Genomic DNA, 19,301 nt, shown 5'->3' on the forward strand with positions numbered 1-19,301 from the left:
AAAAATGTCATGCATTCTGGATTCATTACAAATCAACTGAAATATTGCAAGCCTTTTATTCTTTTAATATTGCTGATTATGCACAGCTTAAGAAAACTCTAAAATCCTATCTCATAAAATTAGAATATTTCCTCAGACCAAGTTAAAAAAAAGATTTATAACAGCAAAACAAAATCAAACATTTGAAAATGTCCATTAATGCACTCAGTACTTGGTTGGGAATCCTTTTGCACGGATTACTGCATCAATGCGGCGTGGCATGGAGGCAATCAGCCTGTGGCATTGCTGAGGGTTTATGGATGCCCAGGATGCTTCAATATCGGCCTTTAGCTCATTTGCATTGTTGGGTCTGGTGTCTTTCAGCTTCTTCTTCAGTCAGTGATGGTTTGGGGAGCCATGTCAGCTGCTGGTGTTGGTCCACTGTGTTTCATCAAGTCCAGAGTAAATGCAGCTGTGTACCAAGAGATTTTAGAGCACTACATGCTTCCGTCTGCTGAAAAGCTCTATGGAGATGAGGATTTCATTTTCCAGCATGATCTGGCACCTGCCCACAGTGCCAAAACCACCAGTAACTGGTGTACTGACCATGGCATTACTGTCCTCGATTGGCCTGCCAATTCCCTGACCTGAACCCCATAGAGAATTTGTGGGGTATTATGAAGAAGAAGCTGAAAGACACCAGACCCAACAATGCAAATGAGCTAAAGGCCGCTATTGAAGCATCCTGGGCATCCATAAACCCTCAGCAATGCCACAGGCTGATTGCCTCCATGCCACGCCGCATTGATGCAGTAATCCGTGCAAAAGGATTCCCAACCAAGTACTGAGTGCATTAATGGACATTTTCAAATGTTTGATTTTGTTTTGCTGTTATAAATCTTTTTTTTAACTTGGTCTGAGGAAATATTCTAATTTTATGAGGTAGGATTTTAGAGTTTTCTTAAGCTGTAAGCCATAATCAGCAATATTAAAAGAATAAAAGGCTTGCAATATTTCAGTTGATTTGTAATGAATCCAGAATGCATGACATTTTTGTTTTTTTAATTGCATTACAGAAAATAAAGAACTTTATCACAATATTCTAATTTTCTGAGACAGTCCTGTATATATTTTTTAAAAATTGTTATTTTTTTAAAAACATTTTTTTTGCGGGTGGGGGGGGGGGCCTTGACACGTCCAGGCCCAGGGGCCCGTGGTTTCTTAATCCGTCCATGCATGTATGTGATGGTTCACGTATTCATGAAGCGCAGCGAGGGCAGCCGCTGTGAGGTCAGACGCGTCTGTAGAGAAAGGGGAGGAGCCTCTGACAGCTCGCTGAGCTCTAAGCGAGCTGCACGGATTAAAATGTGTGAGGGGACGAGAGCAAGAGAGGCAGCCGGTCGATGGAGGAAGGAGGTGTGTGTGTGTGTGTGTGTGTGTGTGTGCTCTCCGTCTCTAACTAACATGACGTGTCGCTCGTAGCGGGACCAAAACTCTTTCTCAACAATCACTTGGTTGGTTTGTTCTCTCTAATCTTAGTTCTGTCATTCTGAGTATTAGCCAGCAGCTACCCCCCCCCCCCCCCACACACACACACACACACACTTCCCTCTCCTCCCCCTCTCTCTTCTCTCTTCTGTCCCTTTGGCTTCACGTCCCTGCTCTCCGTTGCTCCCTGCTCTCCCTTCGTGGGTCATGTGACTCACACTAAACGCTCTGCCTGGACTCCGTGTTCGCCGTGTGTTTACCGCGATGCACGCCGGGCGGTTTACAGTCACGTGGGCTTCTGCTGGCATCTCACACATTTCCTTAAAAAAAGGAAAAACGAAGGCCGCATTCTTACTGGCTGGGATGCTTTGTCTCCATGGTAACATCAGCTTCATTACAAAGTGCCATAAAGAGCATGCGAGGGACCGTTAAGTCCCCCGCGTGCTGGACTACATCGACCCCCCTGGTTTGACTGCGTAGCCCACGGACCTCTCAGGAGGACTTCCTTTAATCACTTCCGTCTCATCTCTCTCCTTTACTCACCCGCTCTTCTTTTCCCTCTCCTCTCTTTCTCTTCTCTCACACTATATCTGTCCTATACACACACACACACACACACACACGCACACACGAGCACACACACACACACACACGCACACACACGGTCACACAGCCAAAACAGAAATAGAGTTAAACGCTGCCCCCTAGTGGACAAGCATTGGAAGGAAACCTTTCGAAGTTTTGCAGAATTAATACAAAATAAATCTCTCTCTCTCTCTCTCTCTCTCTCTCTCTCAGGTCTTCACTCGCTACGGGAAGTGTTACACCTTTAACGCCGGCGGTGATGGACGCCCCCCTCTCTTCACCACTAAGGGAGGTATGGGCAACGGACTGGAGCTCATGCTGGACATCCAGCAGGATGAATACCTGCCCATCTGGGGGGAGACAGGTGAGGGGTCACAGGTCACAGGTCACAAGGCCTCAGAGAGTCAGAGCTCTGCATTCAAAATCTGTTAGAGTTTGTAAGGATTCAGCAAAATGCAGTAAAAAGTTCTCATTGTGTAGTCTCTTAGGTCCCTCCAGTTGATCCAGAATGCTGCAGCTCGTGTTCTCACTAAAACTAAGAAAAGAGATCACATCACTCCTGCACGAGCTGCTCTGACCTGGCTACCCATGAAATCAAGAATCACTTTTAAAATTCTTCTCTTAACCTACAAAGCCTTGATTGGGGATGCACCATCATATCTTAAGGAGCTTGTAGTACCATATTGCCCCACTAGAGAGCTCACTAAATGCGGGACTACTTGTAGTTCCTAGAGTCTTAAAAAGTAGAATGGGAGCCAGAGCCTTTAGTTATCAAGCTCCTCTTTTATGGAACCAGCTTCCACCTTCAGTCCGGGAGGCAGACCCAGTCACCTCATTTAAGAGTCGACTTAAGACCTTCCTCTTTGACAGAGCTTATAGTTAGGGCTGAATCAGGTTCGCCTGGTCCAGCCCCTTGATATGCTGCTATAGGCTTATAGCTGCCGGGGGACGTTTTAGGATGCACTGAGCACCTATCTCCTCTTTTTTCTCTCCTTAAGGATGAATTTTCATCTCTCAATCACACGTTACTAACTCTGCTTTCTCCCCGGAGTCCTTGACTTCACGTCTCATGGGGTCATCGGACCCTATGAGACGGCATAGATCCTATCTGCCTGATGGATCATCGAGGTCTGGGTCGTGGAATTCCTGCTCCTGACTACGCCACTGTCCTGTTGAGACTCCGCCCACTGTTGAGACTCCGCCCTCCTCCTCCCCACCGCCATCTGCCTGATGGATCGTGGAGGTCTCCATCGTGGAATATGCCTACTATGAACTATTCATACACTCTGTCATATTCATTGAATGTATTTAAACTCTAAATCTGTCCTTCTGTACACATTACATCTATTGCACCTGTCCATCCTGGAGAGGGATCCTCCTCTGTTGCTCTCCTGAAGGTTTCTTCCTTTTTTCCCCTGAAGGGTTATTTGGGAGTTTTTCCTGGTCCGATGTGAGGTTTTGGGGCAGGGATGTCTATGTGTACAGATTGTAAAGCACTCTGAGACAAATTTGTAATTTGTGAAATTGGGCTATACAAATAAACTGAATTGAATTGAATTGAATTTAAATGTTCCCGGTCAGTGTTTCACTTTTTATGTTGTGATGTTTTTATATTATTATTACTGATGCATTAATGTTTATGTTGCATTTCAGTGTAGATGTTTCCGGTTGTGCTGATTTTAACTCCTTAATATACTGTCAGCTAGTTTAATCTTTAACAGAAATGTATCATATCCTATGAGATTGTGTGTCTGTGGCGTGTGTTTGTAGTTAGTTTTTTTTCGGAGAATTTTCTCAAACCATGAAGAAACATTTTAAAGCTTCACATTCAGAAACATTCAAATTCGAAATCAACATATCTGGAGCTGCGTTGTTTTTAACGGAAAGGATGGCTATGAAAAATATGTATCTGGAAAAATAAGTAAAAAAGTAAATATTTGCCTCTGAGATGTCGTTTAAAGTATAAAAATGCATTAAATACTCAAGTAAAGTACAATAACCGACATGTTTAGTACTTTAGTACATTAGTTGAGTAAATATAGGTACATTCCACCACAGCTGAGACAAAACTCTGTGTGTGTTGCGCCGATTCAACGCTCTTTTCATTTCTGCAGATGAGACTTCGTTTGAAGCCGGGGTCAAAGTTCAGATCCACAGTCAGGACGAGCCGTCCTTCATTGACCAGCTCGGGTTCGGAGTGGCGCCCGGCTTTCAGACGTTTGTTTCCTGCCAGGAGCAGAGGGTATACGACCCACATGCACTTGTCTGGAGTTAATTAAATTATTCCTGTCTATTCCATTCTTTTATTCCTGGAAGCGTCCTCTTTTTAATTCATGAATGTTTCTTTTTTATTTGCTTTAATTCCCTTTTAAGCCCCAGGATACATTGTTTTTGATTTTCTACACATAGAGACGAACTAAAAGTGCCAGTAAAAGTATTTATAAGTGTATAAAACGGTCTAATGAGTGACGTGTGTTTGTCGCAGCTGATCTATCTTCCTCCTCCCTGGGGAGACTGCAAGGTGACGGCGATGGATTCAGACTTCTTCGACACGTACAGCATCACGGCCTGCCGCATCGACTGCGAGACTCGCTACCTGGTGGACAACTGCAACTGCCGCATGGTGCACATGCCGGGTAGGCCCCGCCTCTTCCTGTAGCCACTGGGACCCCCGGACCAGCGCAGCCCCGAATATGTTATACACAGCGCTGGGTCATCAGTGTCTGATTTAGAATAAAATATATCAGATTATGTTCATGAACTTACATTTATATTTTATTGAATATTTATTCATGGATAATAATTATAAATATATTTAGAAAAATATCACGTACCCCCTGGAGTGCCTTCACGTACCTCTATTTGAGAACCACTGAGTTAGAGGGTACAGTGAGTGTGTGTTGCATCGGGGCCCAAATGAGTGTACTGTGAGTGTGTGTTGCATCAGGGGCCCAAATGAGTGTACTGAGTGTGTGTTGCATCAGGGGCCCACATGAGTGTACTGTGAGTGTGTGTTGCATCAGGGGCCCACATGAGTGTACTGTGAGTGTGTGTTGCATCAGGGGCCCAAATGAGTGTACTGTGTGTGTGTTGCATCAGGGGCCCACATGAGTGTACTGTGAGTGTGTGTTGCATCAGGGCCCAAATGAGTGTACTGTGAGTGTGTGTTGCATCAGGGGCCCAAATGAGTGTACTGTGAGTGTGTGTTGCATCAGGGCCCAAATGAGTGTACTGTGAGTGTGTGTTGCATCAGGGGCCCAAATGAGTGTACTGTGAGTGTGTGTTGCATCGGGGCCCACATGAGTGTACTGTGAGTGTGTGTGTTGCTTTGACTGCAGGCGATGCTCCCTACTGCACCCCCGAGCTGTACAAAGAATGTGCTGACCCGGCTCTCGGTAAGAAAAGAGGCGCTTCATCCACGTCTAGCCTGAATGTTTTACACAACAGATACAAACACACACACACACACACACACACACACACACACACAGACCATCCCCATGACATGTCAAAGTCACGGCAGCATTGATCTGCTCCAAAGGTCCAACGGAGCTCTTGCTTGTTCTCGTCTGCAGACTTCCTGGTGGAGAGAGACAACGACTTCTGTGTGTGTGAGACGCCGTGCAACATGACCCGGTACAGCAAGGAGCTGTCCTTCGTCAAGATCCCCAGCAAGGCCTCCGCCAAATACCTGGCCAAGAAATACAACAAGTCTGAGCAATATATTAAGTGAGAGTCAATCAATGTCATGCATTCATACACCTTTAGTTACGTATTACAAATACACTGCATTAATTCTGCAGCGTTCAAATATTTAAACATTATATGTTTCGCTTTAGAGGGGAATAAAGAATGAGATGTGAAGAAAAATAATTCACATTTGTACATAATTTTATTATATTCGATTCATATTTTTCTTTAAAGATGGAAAAGAAAAGAAAAAATGCAAATGAATTGCAAAAAAGAAAAGATACATATTATTAAGACAATAATCAGAGCAAAGTAATAATGTAATAATTTAATTTTAATATTTCATAAATGGTTTCAATAGCATTTAGTAAAAAGTATATCCAAGGATAATTTGTGAGATTAAAACTTCTCCTATGAAGACATATTTTACGTCTTTTTTTACATATATTTTTACATTGTTATAATCTATTAATTAAACGCCCATGGATGCTGAATAGTTTGACTTCCCTCAAGTGGAATAATAATGTGTTGACTCTTCTCTCCACAGAGAGAATATTCTGGTTTTAGACATCTTCTTTGAGGCTCTCAACTATGAAACTATTGAACAGAAGAAAGCTTATGAAGTGGCGGGACTTTTAGGTACATGAGTTTATTATGTGGACCTTCTTTCTGTCTTAATGGTCGATGATGTTTTGTATGACCTTGAATCGTATGATTCCAGGTGACATCGGGGGTCAGATGGGGCTTTTTATCGGAGCGAGCATACTCACCATCCTGGAGCTATTCGACTATCTTTATGAGGTGAGACCTCGTCGGGAAAAGTGATTTTATGGAAGAATAATCCTGCTGCATGTAAATATTACTGGACCTCTGAGGTCACTGAGATCATGTAGGGTTTTTTTTCTGGGAATGTTGGTTTTAGCAAACTCAGGGGAGCCAAAATTGCATTTTACAACTAGATTACACTAAAGTGATATTAAAATTGTTATAGATTTGGGCAGATGTAATACAAACAAACGAAAAACAACCTTGCTCACTCTAGTTTTCACCCCTTTGGATTTAGACCTTCATTGTGGGGAAATAAAACCTACAGAGCATATAATTGAATGGTTAAGTGAATAAAATATGAATATATTGCAGGTTATTGACCCTTCTCTGTTTGTTTTTTTACACCCCCCCCTCAGGTGATAAAGTACAAGTTGTGTCGCTGCTCCGATAAGAAGCACAAGCACAACAACAACAACAACGACCAGGGGACGGTCCTGAGCGTGGACGATGTCAAGTGTCACGTCGGTAACTTTCATTAGGAGTCTCGAGGACTTTGTTCGTTGAGGGTTTTTTTCCGAGGCCGCGGGAGCGACCCGGAGGGGAAGTGTCTTGAGCCTGGAGAGAGTTTGTGAGTTCAGCGTGTGGCTGGAGGAGAGGTCATGCACACGGCTGTGGAGAGCACACACAGCAGACATGTTGTGAGGAGTAAAGCAAATTAGACTAAGTGCATGGTCGTCTGTAAACAGCTTCTGGAGACGTAACAGATCCGGTGGATGAACTGATCCGAGGTCGGCGTGTGTTCAGTGAGTCAGCGTTAGAAATCCCAGCTGTGTGTGGAGCTCTTCGTGAAAATATTTGATGCGACGTGTTTGTTTCCACTTACGAGATGTTATTTATTATTTTAAAATATATATAAATAGAGTTTCATCGGTGTTGTTGTTCTTGACTTGTTCCTTTTTTTTCCTCTTTTTTTCCCACCAACTTTCCATTTTTTTATATTCATGTCGCCCAACCTCGTTTCACGACCCACGTCTTCCCTCGTTAAACACCGGAGCATTTTGCCGAGTAAACTGTACTACCTCATCTCGCAGGTTGACGGCGCCCTGAAGAAGTAATTCTCATGTTTAGAAATGAGCAGAATAGGTTGAGGATTTTTTTTTGTTCTGGCCTTGAAGAGAGCCCATGCACATGTGCTGACAGGTCTTTACTTCAAAGGTGTAAATATTAGCCACCATGAGCTACAGCCCACATCAGACACAGGCATCCGAGTGGCCGCCAATTCTGTTCTGTATTGAGAGTAGTTTGACTTTTGGGGAATACATCTTATTAGAGTTAGAGTTAGACGAGAAGACTGAAACCATTCACTCTCCGTAAAATGTAACGCGACGGCCAGGAGCTGGTTAGCTTAGCTTAGCACAAAGAATGTAAACAGGTGGTAAACAGCTGACCAGGTTGCAACAAATCACAAATAAATATCTTCCTTTAAGTCCAAACCCGTAAAACCGTGTGTGTCGTTTTTGCTGTAATTGGACAGGCTAGCTGTTTCCCCCTGTTTCCAGTCATTATGCTAAGCTAAGCTAACTGGCTGTAGGCGTTCTCCACTCTCTCCACTAGAGACCTAAAGCCTGTTTCTCTCATAATGCTGAACTTTTGCTTTAATGCACTTTTAGCATTTTGAAGAACATCCAACGAAATTAGCTAAAAAACTGTATTTTAACATGATAAAGAGAAGTTTAAATAAACAGCAACGGCTAAATTAAATTCACACACACATGTGTACAACCAGGTGCTACGTACTGTATGATTTTACTTCAAATTCCCTTTTTAATGAAAACCCCTGGATACATTTAAAGAAATTAAAAACGCATATTTCCTGACAAGAGGCAAAATAATTGACATTAATCTAAGGCAGTGTCTTACATGTGTACATGTAGGTGCTGTTCATCACATTTAAGGTAATTTTTCTTTTGTTTGTTTTTTTTGCAAGAAAAAACTAATGAGTATAAATATGTAGAATGTGTTTTTCCATCTTCTCGGGCTCTGAGTTGCATGTAGCACTGACCAGTAGGCGCCTTAAGTGTGCTCCATCAATGAACAAGGTTTACTTCCATCTGTCTGTTGAATGTGAATTTTTTTTTCATTTGTGTGTGTTTTTTATGTTATGTTGAAAAATGATTCATAATGCGACCTTCATATCCAAAACACTGAACCTGTTATCAGTTGGTAAACATGTCGGCTCTGGCATGTTCAATACTGGGTCTATTCTAACTATGTTTACAAAAATCGAACAATATTCTGTTGCCGTTAATCCACTTGCACTCATTCCCATTGAGATCCGTGTTTTCTTAACAGGAAGTGGGAAATGTAGTAGTATTATCAAGCACAATCATTCCATCAACCGCAATGTAATGTAAATATTGGATAATAATCTCATTATTACGATGGTCTGATCTGTGTAATGTTGTACTTGTTGTATTTAGACTTTGGGTATCTCTTTCTGTATATATGATTGTACGTTTATTTATGAGAAGTATATTTATCAAATATTAAAGTATGAGGCTCTTTCTATTCCTTTCGTTTGTATTGCTACAGTCACAGCTGCTTCAAATGTATCATCGGTAAATAAAAATGAACAGCTGGATTGTTGTCTCAGAAATGAGCAGTGTTGGGCAAGTTACTGAAAATGTGTAATTAGTTACAGTTACTAGTTACTTATTTTAAAAGTAATTTAATTACTTTACTAGTTACTGTATATCAAAAGTAATTAGTTACTAGGGAAAGTAACTTTTAAGTTACTTTTATGTCTGCTTTTTTTATGTAATGAACTGTACTGAACAGTCAAACACAATAAACATATTTTGTAGACCTATTTATTGCAATCAACAGGGCAACAGGCCTTCAAATCAAGCAGTAGTACAAAAGTCCCTTTTAATACTTAACTTTATACAAAATAACTGTCTAGGGTCTTTGCACCTGCACATAATTTACAACTCACCACTACATTTTTGTCTTTAATTTTGACGAGCGAAAAGTAATGTCCATACTTCCAGGAGAGAAAGCTCGTGCTATCCGCACTGTTGGCCATGATGTGGTTTAATGCTCATTGATTGATTCGATTGGTGTTTATTGTAGCGACCCTGTGAAGTGGCTGTCAATCACAGTGTGGCACCGTGCATGCTGGTCGAGGGGGCGTGCCTGTGATTGGCAGAGTAGAGGGGAGGCGGGGTTAACCTGCCGGAAAACGGGAGTTAAGGTTGGTTGACGGGAACCGTTGTTGTTGACGTTCGAGCTGCTGAGCTGAGAGGAGCACGCTGTCTGTAACATGTAAATCTGCATCATGTAAACACACTGTGTTGGTGGATGCCCAATAAAGTGAGGAGTAATAACGTCGTCCCGTCTCCGTGTCATCAGTGCCATAACGTCCGAGATGTTACAATATCATTGCGCCACCAAGGTCCTGCGATGTCGGATCAGAAGCAGCTAAAGTAGGCCTAGCTTGGCTTCTTGTCTGCAAGTGTTCATTTTTCACAAAAGAGAGTAACGCGAGTAACGAACTCATTTACATTTCAGTAATTGTAACTGCGTTAATTGAGTTAAAAAAATACTTCGTTACATGCTCGTTGCCGCTAAAAGTAGTGGAATTACAGTAACGCGTTACTCCGTAATGCGTTACTCCCAACACTGGAAATGAGGTCATGCATCTCAATTCAAGTCCTCCATTTTTTCTTCAGGCTCGTGTTTGACACTGTGTGTTCCAGTCATCGGACTCTATTTGAGCTGAAGTACATGAAGAACTGGTGGAGCAGACAGATAATTCACACGTTTTATTAAAGCACAAGAAGCATCATAACAATGAAAGAACACAACATTACGAATAAAAGACCCACATTCAGAATGATGGATGTACAAACGACTGAAGAATGTTCCTCATTATCGAAAGTAAAAGCACTCTTTATGCAGAATAAACTCTTTTAGAGAATTATAATATAATAAACAGCTGGTTCTTGGACCAGTATTGCTCATTTACATGTCAGTCACACCTTCACACTGCAGCAGGTTGAGATTTAACAAATCAATGCGTCGTATTTAAAAAGCTCATCACACATTTTATATTTTACTTACTGTGCTGCATGTCTTTGGACTGTGGGAGGAAGCCGTAGAACCCAGAGGGAACCCACGCTCCTACACAGAAAGACTACCCAGACCAGAACCCAGGCCCCTCTTGCTTTGAGACTATAGTGCAGCCGCTACACCACTACCACAGTGCAGCCCTTCTAAACATCGAGGCTTTTAAAAATCCTCGAAGAAGGAAAAGGTTTTTTAGAAGCAAATGGTTCTAGGAGAACCTCAGGCCATTAGGAAGAACATGTTAGAACCCTTATGTCACAGAGAATATAAACTATACCACATCAATGTAGTAGAGTAAGAGTCTAAAGGACTATGAGAGGGGAACAGGGTACTTCACAGCAACGGGTCGGTCCTGGGGTACTTTGGTTCTTTCTACCATTGATGGAGAGGAAGAAGAAAAGGAGGAAGAGGGGGAGAACCAGGGTGGGTTGAAAGAACATTACAGCTCATTTTTTCTCTTCTTGGTCTCCTTCTCTTCCTTGTGAAAGACTTTTCCATCCGACTGCTTCTTCCAGCTCAGTTTGATGACGCCGTTCTGCCCCTGGTCCTCCAGCCTCTGTTTGAGCTGAAACATGGAGAGAAGGACTATTCACTAGACTTGTTCCCTTACCTCCTGCATCCTTTCTCTCTCTGTCCTCATGTGAAGCTCTAGAAGGACTCTTCACTAGACTGTTGTTCCCTTACCTCCTGCATCCTTTCTCTCTCTGTCCTCATGTGAAGCTCTAGAGAAGAACTCTTCACTAGACTGTTCCCTTACCTCCTGCATCCTTTCTCTCTCTGTCCTCATGTGAAGCTCTAGAGAAGAACTCTTCACTAGACTGTTCCCTTACCTCCTGCATCCTTTCTCTCTTTGTCCTCATGTGAAACTCTAGAAGGACTCTTCACTAGACTGTTGTTCCCTTACCTCCTGCATCCTTTCTCTCTCTGTCCTCATGTGAAGCTCTAGAAGGACTCTTCACTAGACTGTTGTTCCCTTACCTCCTGCATCCTTTCTCTCTCTGTCCTCATGTGAAGCTCTAGAAGGACTCTGTGGCAGCGGGGTGTGTTTAAGCTCGGCTGCAGAGTGGGTGGAGCGGGGGTGTGGTTCAGGGAACGGTGTCTGATGACAATCTGGGTTTGTGTATCTGCGAGGCTTTGTCCCCATAAAGGAGCTGGACAGGAGGAAGAGGGGAGCGATGAGCAGAGACACAGTCGGCGGTCGGAACGCTCAAATAAAGAAGTTTACCAACATTCCCTCTGGTTGCTCATTCCTTGGTGCTTAGGGGGCGGAAACCTACTGGTGACGGCCACAATCGTGTCACACTGGAGCCAAAAGTGGGAACCCTTTAAAAAAAAAATTTAAAAAGGAAGATTTTTTTTCTTTCTCCTCAAATGGGGAGCATCGAAGAGGACCCAGATCTGCCAACCCAGCACGCGATGGTGCTGGGGCAGATGCTGTGTCAGATGGCAGCAACGCTGAAGGATCGGGCGGAGGCAGACCGGCAGATACTGTGGAGGCTCCTGGTCCAGGCAGAGGAGCAAACTCGGGCCTTGGAACTGCTCGCCGCCCAGACCGCTGCGGCTACACCTATCCCTTCCCCCTGGGCGGGGGTGGAGCTTAAAAAAATGACGGCGGGGGACGACGTGCAGTCATTTTTGGAGACTTTCGAGACGGTGGCGGAGGCATGCGGCTGGCCAGCGGGGGAGTGGGCGTTTCGACTCCTGCCCCTGCTCACCGGGGAGGCGCAAACTGCGGCCCTGGGGCTTCCCCCAGCTGCACGCCACAGTTACGCGGACGTGCGGAAGGTGGTGATAGATCGGCTGGGGCTGACGCCTGAGGATCACCGGCGGCGGTTCCGCGGGACTACGATGGGGCCCGATGACCGGCCATTTGCTTTTGCGCAACGGCTGAGGGATGCCGCGACGAGGTGGCTGCAGCCCGGGAGCACAAGAGAGGCGCAGGCGGTGGCAGAACGGGCGATCCTGGAGCAGTTTGTTGGAGGGTTGCCGGCTGAAACATCGACGTGGGTCTGCTGCCACCGCCCAACATCGCTGGAGGCCGCCGTCACTCTGGCAGAGGATCACCTGGTAGTTTATCCCGGCGGCCAGGTGGACAGCGGCGGTGCACTGGCTCCAGCCAGGCCGACGCAGCTCCCGACGCGACCCACCGGCCCCAGCAAACACCGGCACCCTTCCCAACCCACAGGTAGTCCCTCAAACACCAGGGCAGGAGTGTTGGAGGTGCGGGCAGCCCGGGCACGTCCGGTGGGAGTGCCCGCTGATGGAGGTGGGCCAGGTGATCCGGGTTGCCAGCTCTCCAACACCCTCCCCAGGTCCGGGAGCGACATACCGCGTACCGGTAAGAATCAGGGGGTATACATCAGGCAATGGTGGATTCCGGCTGTACACAGTCTATGATCCACCAGAGCCTGGTTCGACCAGGGGCATTGGTGGAGGCATTGTGGGTGAAGATAAGGTGTGTGCATGGGGACATTCACGAGTATCCCATACTGTCAGTGGAAATTAGATACGGGGGGAAAAAGCATAACGTGAAGGTTGCGGTTAGCTCCCGCCTTACGCACCCCGTAATCTTGGGAACCGATTGGCCGGGCTTTGATAAGTTAATGGGGAAGGCTGCGGGGGTGCGGTCACGGCAGACAGGGTCATGCGATGTGTGCGTCGTGCTCAGCGGTGACGCGAGGTTGTCCGACACTGCAGACGGGGAGGGGGAACCGGCGGAGCCTCCTATGGCGACTCCTCCGGCTCCCGAGTTTCACTCCATGGACGATTTTCCACTCGAGCAGTCTCGGGACGATACTCTACGCTCAGCCTTTGACCAAGTGATACGAATCGATGGTCAGCTGGTGCACCCTGACGCAGCGCAGACATATCCGCACTTCACATTGATCAGGGACAGACTGTACAGAGTGAGCCGTGACACTCACACAGGGCAGGAAAGCACCCAGTTGCTGGTGCCGAAGAGCCGCCGGGAAATTATTTTTCAGGCGGCTCACTATAACCCGATGGCTGGTCACATGGGGTATGATAAAACTCTGGACCGGATAATGACCCGATTTTATTGGCCGGGCATCCGGGCGGATGCGCCGTTGGTGCGCGTCCTGCCGGAGTGTCAATTGGTAAGCCCTCCGGCCATTCCGAGGGCACCTTTGCGTCCTCTGCCATTAATGGAGGTTCCATTTGAGCGCATCGCTATGGACCTCATCGGGCCATTTCACCGGAGTGCACGCGGATATCGCTTTGTGTTAGTCCTCGTGGATTACGCAACACGATAACCGGGCGGTGCCCTTGCGCAACATTTCTGCAAAGAGTGTCGCAGGCGCTGTTTCAGGTCATCTCGAGTCGGAATCCCGAAGAGATTCTGACTGACCAGGGCACCCAGTTCATGTCAAGAACACTGAGAGAACTTTACGGGTTACTGGGCATCAAGTCTATTCGGACCAGTGTGTACCACCCACAGACCGACGGTCTGGTGGAGCGTCTGAATAAAACTTTGAAGTCCATGATCCGTAAATTTATTAATGACGATGAACGTAATTGGGATAAATGGCTTGACGCTCTGTTGTTTGCAGTACGGGAGGTTCCCCAGGCCTCCACGGATTTTCTCCTTTGAACTTTTGTTCGGTAGGACTCCACGGGGGGTGCTCGACCTCATTAAAGAACACTGGGAGGAGGGGCCGAGCACCAGTAAAAACGAGATCCAACACGTCCTGGACCTGCGAGCAAAGCTCCACACACTGGGTCAGCTGTCACGTGAGAATTTGCTCCAGGCCCAGGAGCGTCAGCAGCGGCTGTACAACAGAGGTGCCAGGCTGAGACAATTCACAGCTCTAAACTCCTCGCCAAGTGGCAAGGGCCCTTTGCGGTCACACGGCGAGTGGGGGATGTCGACTATGAGGTGGTGCGTTCTGATAGGGGCGGAGCTACACAGATTTACCACCTCAACCTCCTAAAAGCATGGAGGGAGGCGGAGTCTGTTTCTCTGGTGTCCTCGGTATCTGAGAGAGAGGCTGGGGCCTGAGGTCCCAAAATCCACCAATCCGGCCTCGCTCCTTTGTGAAGACCGTCTCTCCGGGACCCAGAAAACAGACATTGCCCGGTTGCAAAAGCAGTTTGCTGATGTGTTCTCTCTCCTTCCAGGACACACAAACCTCATAGAGCACGAGATTGAGACTCCTCCGGGCGTGGCGGTGCGTTTACGACCCTACAGGTTACCTGAACACAAGAGAAAGGTGGTTCAGCGGGAATTGGCTGCAATGCTGGAGATGGGGGTAATAGAAGAGTCCCACAGTGCCTGGTGTAGTCCCATTGTTCTTGTGGTCAAGAAGGATGGGTCTATCCGGTTCTGCGTGGACTATCGCAGGGTGAACGATGTGTCACGGTTCGATGCTTACCCAATGCCCCGGGTCGACGAGCTCCTGGACCGACTGGGCACTGCGTGTTTCTTACGACACTGGATTTAACCAAGGGCTACTGGCAGATTCCTCTGTCGCCAGAGTCTAAGGAAAAACGGCCTTCTCCACTCCGTTTGGGTTATACCAATTCACCACGCTTCCTTTTGGGTTGTTCGGGGCCCCGGCCACCTTTCAACGCCTCATGGACCGGATACTGCGGCCGCACGCTGCATATGCTGCCGCCTATCTGGATGATGTGATCATACACAGCACCACCTGGGCGGAGCATGTGCGGCGGGTGGCGCGGTGCTGGAGTCCCTGAGGCAGGCGGGCTACGGCCAACCCGGGAAGTGTGCAGTTGGACGGAGGGAGTGCGGTATCTGGGGTACCACTTGGGCGCAGGGCAGGTGCGCCCTCAGGTGGACAAGACCGCCGCCATCGCAGCCTGCCCGCGGCCCAAGACTAAAAAAGAGGTGAGGCAGTTCTTGGGGCTGGCGGGCTATTACAGGCGGTTCATCCCGAACTTTGCGGAGCTGACCAGCCCCATGACTGACCTGACCCGGAAAGGTGCCTCAGATCCGGTCCAGTGGACGGAGCGGTGCCAGTTGGTGTTTGAGGAGGTAAAGCAAGCTCTCTGTGGGGAACCGCTCCTCCACACCTAACTTCTCTCCCTTTACTCTGCAGACTGATGCGTCGAACAGAGGGCTGGGGCCGTTTGTCCCAGCAGGTAGGAGGGTTTGACCGCCCTGTGCTGTACATCAGTCGCAAGCTGTCGGAGAGGAGGCAGGTACAGCACGGTGGAGAAGGAGTGCCTCGCCATCTGGTGGGCGGTCGACACTCTGCGCTACTACCTCCTGGGACGCACATTCATCCTCTGGTCGGACCACGCCCGCTCAATGGCTCCACCGCATGAAAGATACCAACGCCCGAATCACTCGGTGGTATCTGGCTTTACAGCCTTTTAATTTCAAGGTGATCCATAGGCCGGGGACACAGATGGTCGTGGCCGACTTCCTCTCCCGCTCTCATGGGGGGGAGTAGGTTAGGCGGATGTTGCCCCGGCCTAAGTCGGGCGGTGGAGGTATGTGGCAGTGGGGTGTGTTTAAGCTCGGCTGCAGAGTGGGTGGAGCGGGGGTGTGGTTCAGGGAACGGTGTCTGATTGTCATCAGCTGGTATGATGACAATCAGACCAGCTGATGACAATCTGGGTTTGTGTATCTGCGAGGCTTTGTCCCCATAAAGGAGCTGGACAGGAGGAAGAGGGGAGCAATGAGCAGAGACACAGTCGGCGGTCGGAACGCTCAAATAAAGAAGTTTACCAACATTCCCTCTGGTTGCTCATTCCTTGGTGCTTAGGGGGCGGAAACCTACTGCTGACGGCCACAATCGTGTCACAGACTCTTTACGAGACTGTTGTTCCCTTACCTCCTGCATCCTTTCTCTCTCTGTCCTCATGTGAAGCTCTAGAAGGACTCTTCACTAGACTGTTGTTCCCTTACCTCCTGCATCCTTTCTCTCTCTGTCCTCATGTGAAGCTCTAGAAGGACTCTTTACGAGACTGTTGTTCCCTTACCTCCTGCATCCTTTCTCTCTCTGTCCTCATGTGAAGCTCTAGAAGGACTCTTCACTAGACTGTTCCCTTACCTCCTGCATCCTTTCTCTCTTTGTCCTCATGTGAAGCTCTAGAAGGACTCTTCACTAGACTGTTGTTCCCTTACCTCCTGCATCCTTTCTCTCTCTGTCCTCATGTGAAGCTCTAGAAGGACTCTTTACGAGACTGTTGTTCCCTTACCTCCTGCATCCTTTCTCTCTCTGTCCTCATGTGAAGCTCTAGAAGGACTCTTCACTAGACTTTTGTTCCCTTACCTCCGACATCCTTTATAGCACCTCCACATTGTTCTTAGTAGTCCACTTCATCTCATGTATCACCTGTTGTTCTGTTGTTAATGAGAGGAGGATGTACCTGCTTCAAGAGGTTCTCCATCACCACAGGGTCGTTCAGATCCAGAGAGGAGCTGCTCTTCTCCAGCCTCACCTTCACCACTCGCTTTGAAACAGGAACATCATCTAAAAAACAAACAACCTCATGAGTCACAAAATGTATGGCTCATAATAATCAACATCCTTGAATGTTTAACACTTTGAATGGTGAAAGAGAAAAGTATTGTCATTTTCCATCGGCCTACTCTTTAAATGAGACTGATGCAAGTATAGCTTAGCTAAGCTTAGCTTAGCATGGAGTTAGCGTTAGCGTCGTTGCATCACTGAGGCCAGCACTCGCCATCATCTGCAGTTGATCTGCATCTTCAATGTGTTTTTATCCATAACTTGATATTTAAAAATTTCAATCTATTTGAATGTATTCTTTACTGTATCTGCAAATGAAGCAAACCTGAGTTCACGTTTAAAGTGAGTGGATTATAGCTCACCAATGTAGCAGATGAACACTGACTTGACATCAGAGTCCAGGGCCTCCCATAGTCCATCGGCACTAAAATCTGCTGCCACACCAGTCTTACTGGAACCACGAGGCTCATGAGTTTTCCAGTTCCTCATTGAGGAGTCACTTCCATCAGACCACTTCCATCCATCTCTGAAAAGGCCGATCCAGACTTGTTCTCGTGGGGGTACCAGATTCTGTACTATCTGGTTCTCCTCCAAGTTCCTCACCATGGCCAGGTCTGTGTGGTGTTCTCTGCAGTAGCTCTGGGCCTCAGTCCACGTCATGGAGGTGTTAATTAAGATAAAAGTCTCACTGGGCCCTGAAGGTAGAGCAGAGTGAAGTGCTGCAAACTAGATCCTCAGTATGTTATTCATGGGTTCACGTTCATGTGTTCATATGTAATGAATCAAAAACAAAGATGCCGCATACCAAACTAAACAGCAAAGCCTGGGCTACAAGAGCATATAAGCCAATGTGACATGTGTTACACCCCTGAAAACGGGGGATGAATAATCACAAGTGTTTTGTTGTCTTTTCCTCAGCAAGGGCTTTACTGTTGGCCGTATTTGTCCAACACAATAATTTATCTAAGTACATATAATCCGAAACATCAAAGTAACGTAACCTCTGTGAATCACAGAATGACGGTTACACTTACAGCTAGCTACAATTTCACTGGCAACAGGCAGGAACTCACGTTCACACTGACACACACTTCAATATTCACGTTAAAACTCAACTCTAAATTGACCAAAACAGACCAACAACATTCTCAGGGAACATCGTACATCCATACCAACAAGTTAACCTGAAAAGGGAGGATAAATAAGAACAGGGCTGATCTGGTGTCTTTACTGTAATGACGAAAATATTCTGTTTCCCCCCGAGGTATGTAGGCGGAGACTAAAGCAATCAATCTTAGATTTAAGATCAAGACTTCTATGTAGATCCATGTTCAAAAAAAATGTTCTTGACTTTCCATTATCAACAGTCCATAAAATGTCCTCATCAGTTTTCAGGACTAAACTTGATATAAACTCTGAATATGGACCTGGTGGCCGGTACAGTATCACAAATAGAATGGAATAAAACTTAATTAAAAAAATGGATTCAAGCCGACGCACCAGAACCAACACTACCACTTTAGTCCACAAGGGGCACCAGAACTAACACTACAACTTTAGTCCACAAGGGGCACAAGAACCAACACTACAACTTTAGTCTACAAGGGGCACAAGAACCAACACTACAACTTTAGTCCACAAGGGGCACAAGAACCAACACTACCACTTTAGTCCACAAGGGGCACCAGAACTAACACTACAACTTTAGTCCACAAGGGGCACAAGAACCAACACTACCACTTTAGTCCACAAGGGGCACCAGAACTAACACTACAACTTTAGTCCACAAGGGGCACCAGAACTAACACTACAACTTTAGTCCACAAGGGGCACCAGAACCAACACTACCACTTTAGTCCACAAGGGGCACAAGAACCAACACTACCACTTTAGTCCACAGGGGGCACCAGAACCAACACTACCACTTTAGTCCACAAGGGGCACAAGAACCAACACTACCACTTTAGTCCACAAGGGGCACCAGAACCAACACGGCCACTTTAGTCCAAAGGGGGCACCAGAACCAACACTACCACTTTAGTCCACAAGGGGCACAAGAACCAACACTACAACTTTAGTCCACAAGGGGCACAAGAACCAACACTACCACTTTAGTCCACAAGGCACAAGAACCAACACTACCACTTTAGTCCACAAGGGGCAGAACCAACACTACCACTTTAGTCCACAAGGGCACAAGAACCA

General features: G+C 46.6%; 2 protein-coding genes across 3 annotated transcripts in view; one reads left to right on the top strand and one right to left on the bottom strand.

Moving 5' to 3' along the window:
* Nucleotides 1–9,169, top strand: part of LOC130200158 (acid-sensing ion channel 1-like) — a 57,432-nt gene extending 48,263 nt beyond the window's left edge. The window contains exons 1-9 of one of the 2 annotated variants that reach the window (XM_056424191.1): nt 1,326–1,395; nt 2,266–2,416; nt 4,167–4,294; nt 4,538–4,688; nt 5,391–5,447; nt 5,628–5,781; nt 6,290–6,381; nt 6,464–6,543; nt 6,927–9,169. In XM_056424191.1, the coding sequence (XP_056280166.1) occupies nt 1,345–1,395; nt 2,266–2,416; nt 4,167–4,294; nt 4,538–4,688; nt 5,391–5,447; nt 5,628–5,781; nt 6,290–6,381; nt 6,464–6,543; nt 6,927–7,049 (987 nt within the window). In that variant the 5' untranslated portion in view covers nt 1,326–1,344 and the 3' untranslated portion in view covers nt 7,050–9,169. Of the gene's footprint in view, nt 1–1,325; nt 1,396–2,265; nt 2,417–4,166; nt 4,295–4,537; nt 4,689–5,390; nt 5,448–5,627; nt 5,782–6,289; nt 6,382–6,463; nt 6,544–6,926 lie in introns of those variants that run through there. The other variant, XM_056424190.1, reaches the window with a different exon arrangement.
* A 1,223-nt stretch (nt 9,170–10,392) lies between these two features.
* LOC130200166 (layilin-like) lies at nt 10,393–18,296 on the bottom strand. Its single transcript, XM_056424199.1, has 3 exons — nt 17,459–18,296; nt 16,993–17,096; nt 10,393–11,203 (listed from the first exon to the last, which is right to left on the bottom strand). The coding sequence occupies exons 1-3, from the start codon at nt 17,754–17,756 to the stop codon at nt 11,078–11,080; spliced, it is 528 nt and encodes a 175-aa protein (XP_056280174.1). The 5' UTR covers nt 17,757–18,296; the 3' UTR covers nt 10,393–11,077.
* Nucleotides 18,297–19,301: the final 1,005 nt, after the last annotated feature.

The sequence above is a fragment of the Pseudoliparis swirei genome, chromosome 9 (assembly GCF_029220125.1).
Source record: "Pseudoliparis swirei isolate HS2019 ecotype Mariana Trench chromosome 9, NWPU_hadal_v1, whole genome shotgun sequence".
In the NCBI taxonomy this organism is placed as follows: domain Eukaryota; kingdom Metazoa; phylum Chordata; class Actinopteri; order Perciformes; family Liparidae; genus Pseudoliparis; species Pseudoliparis swirei.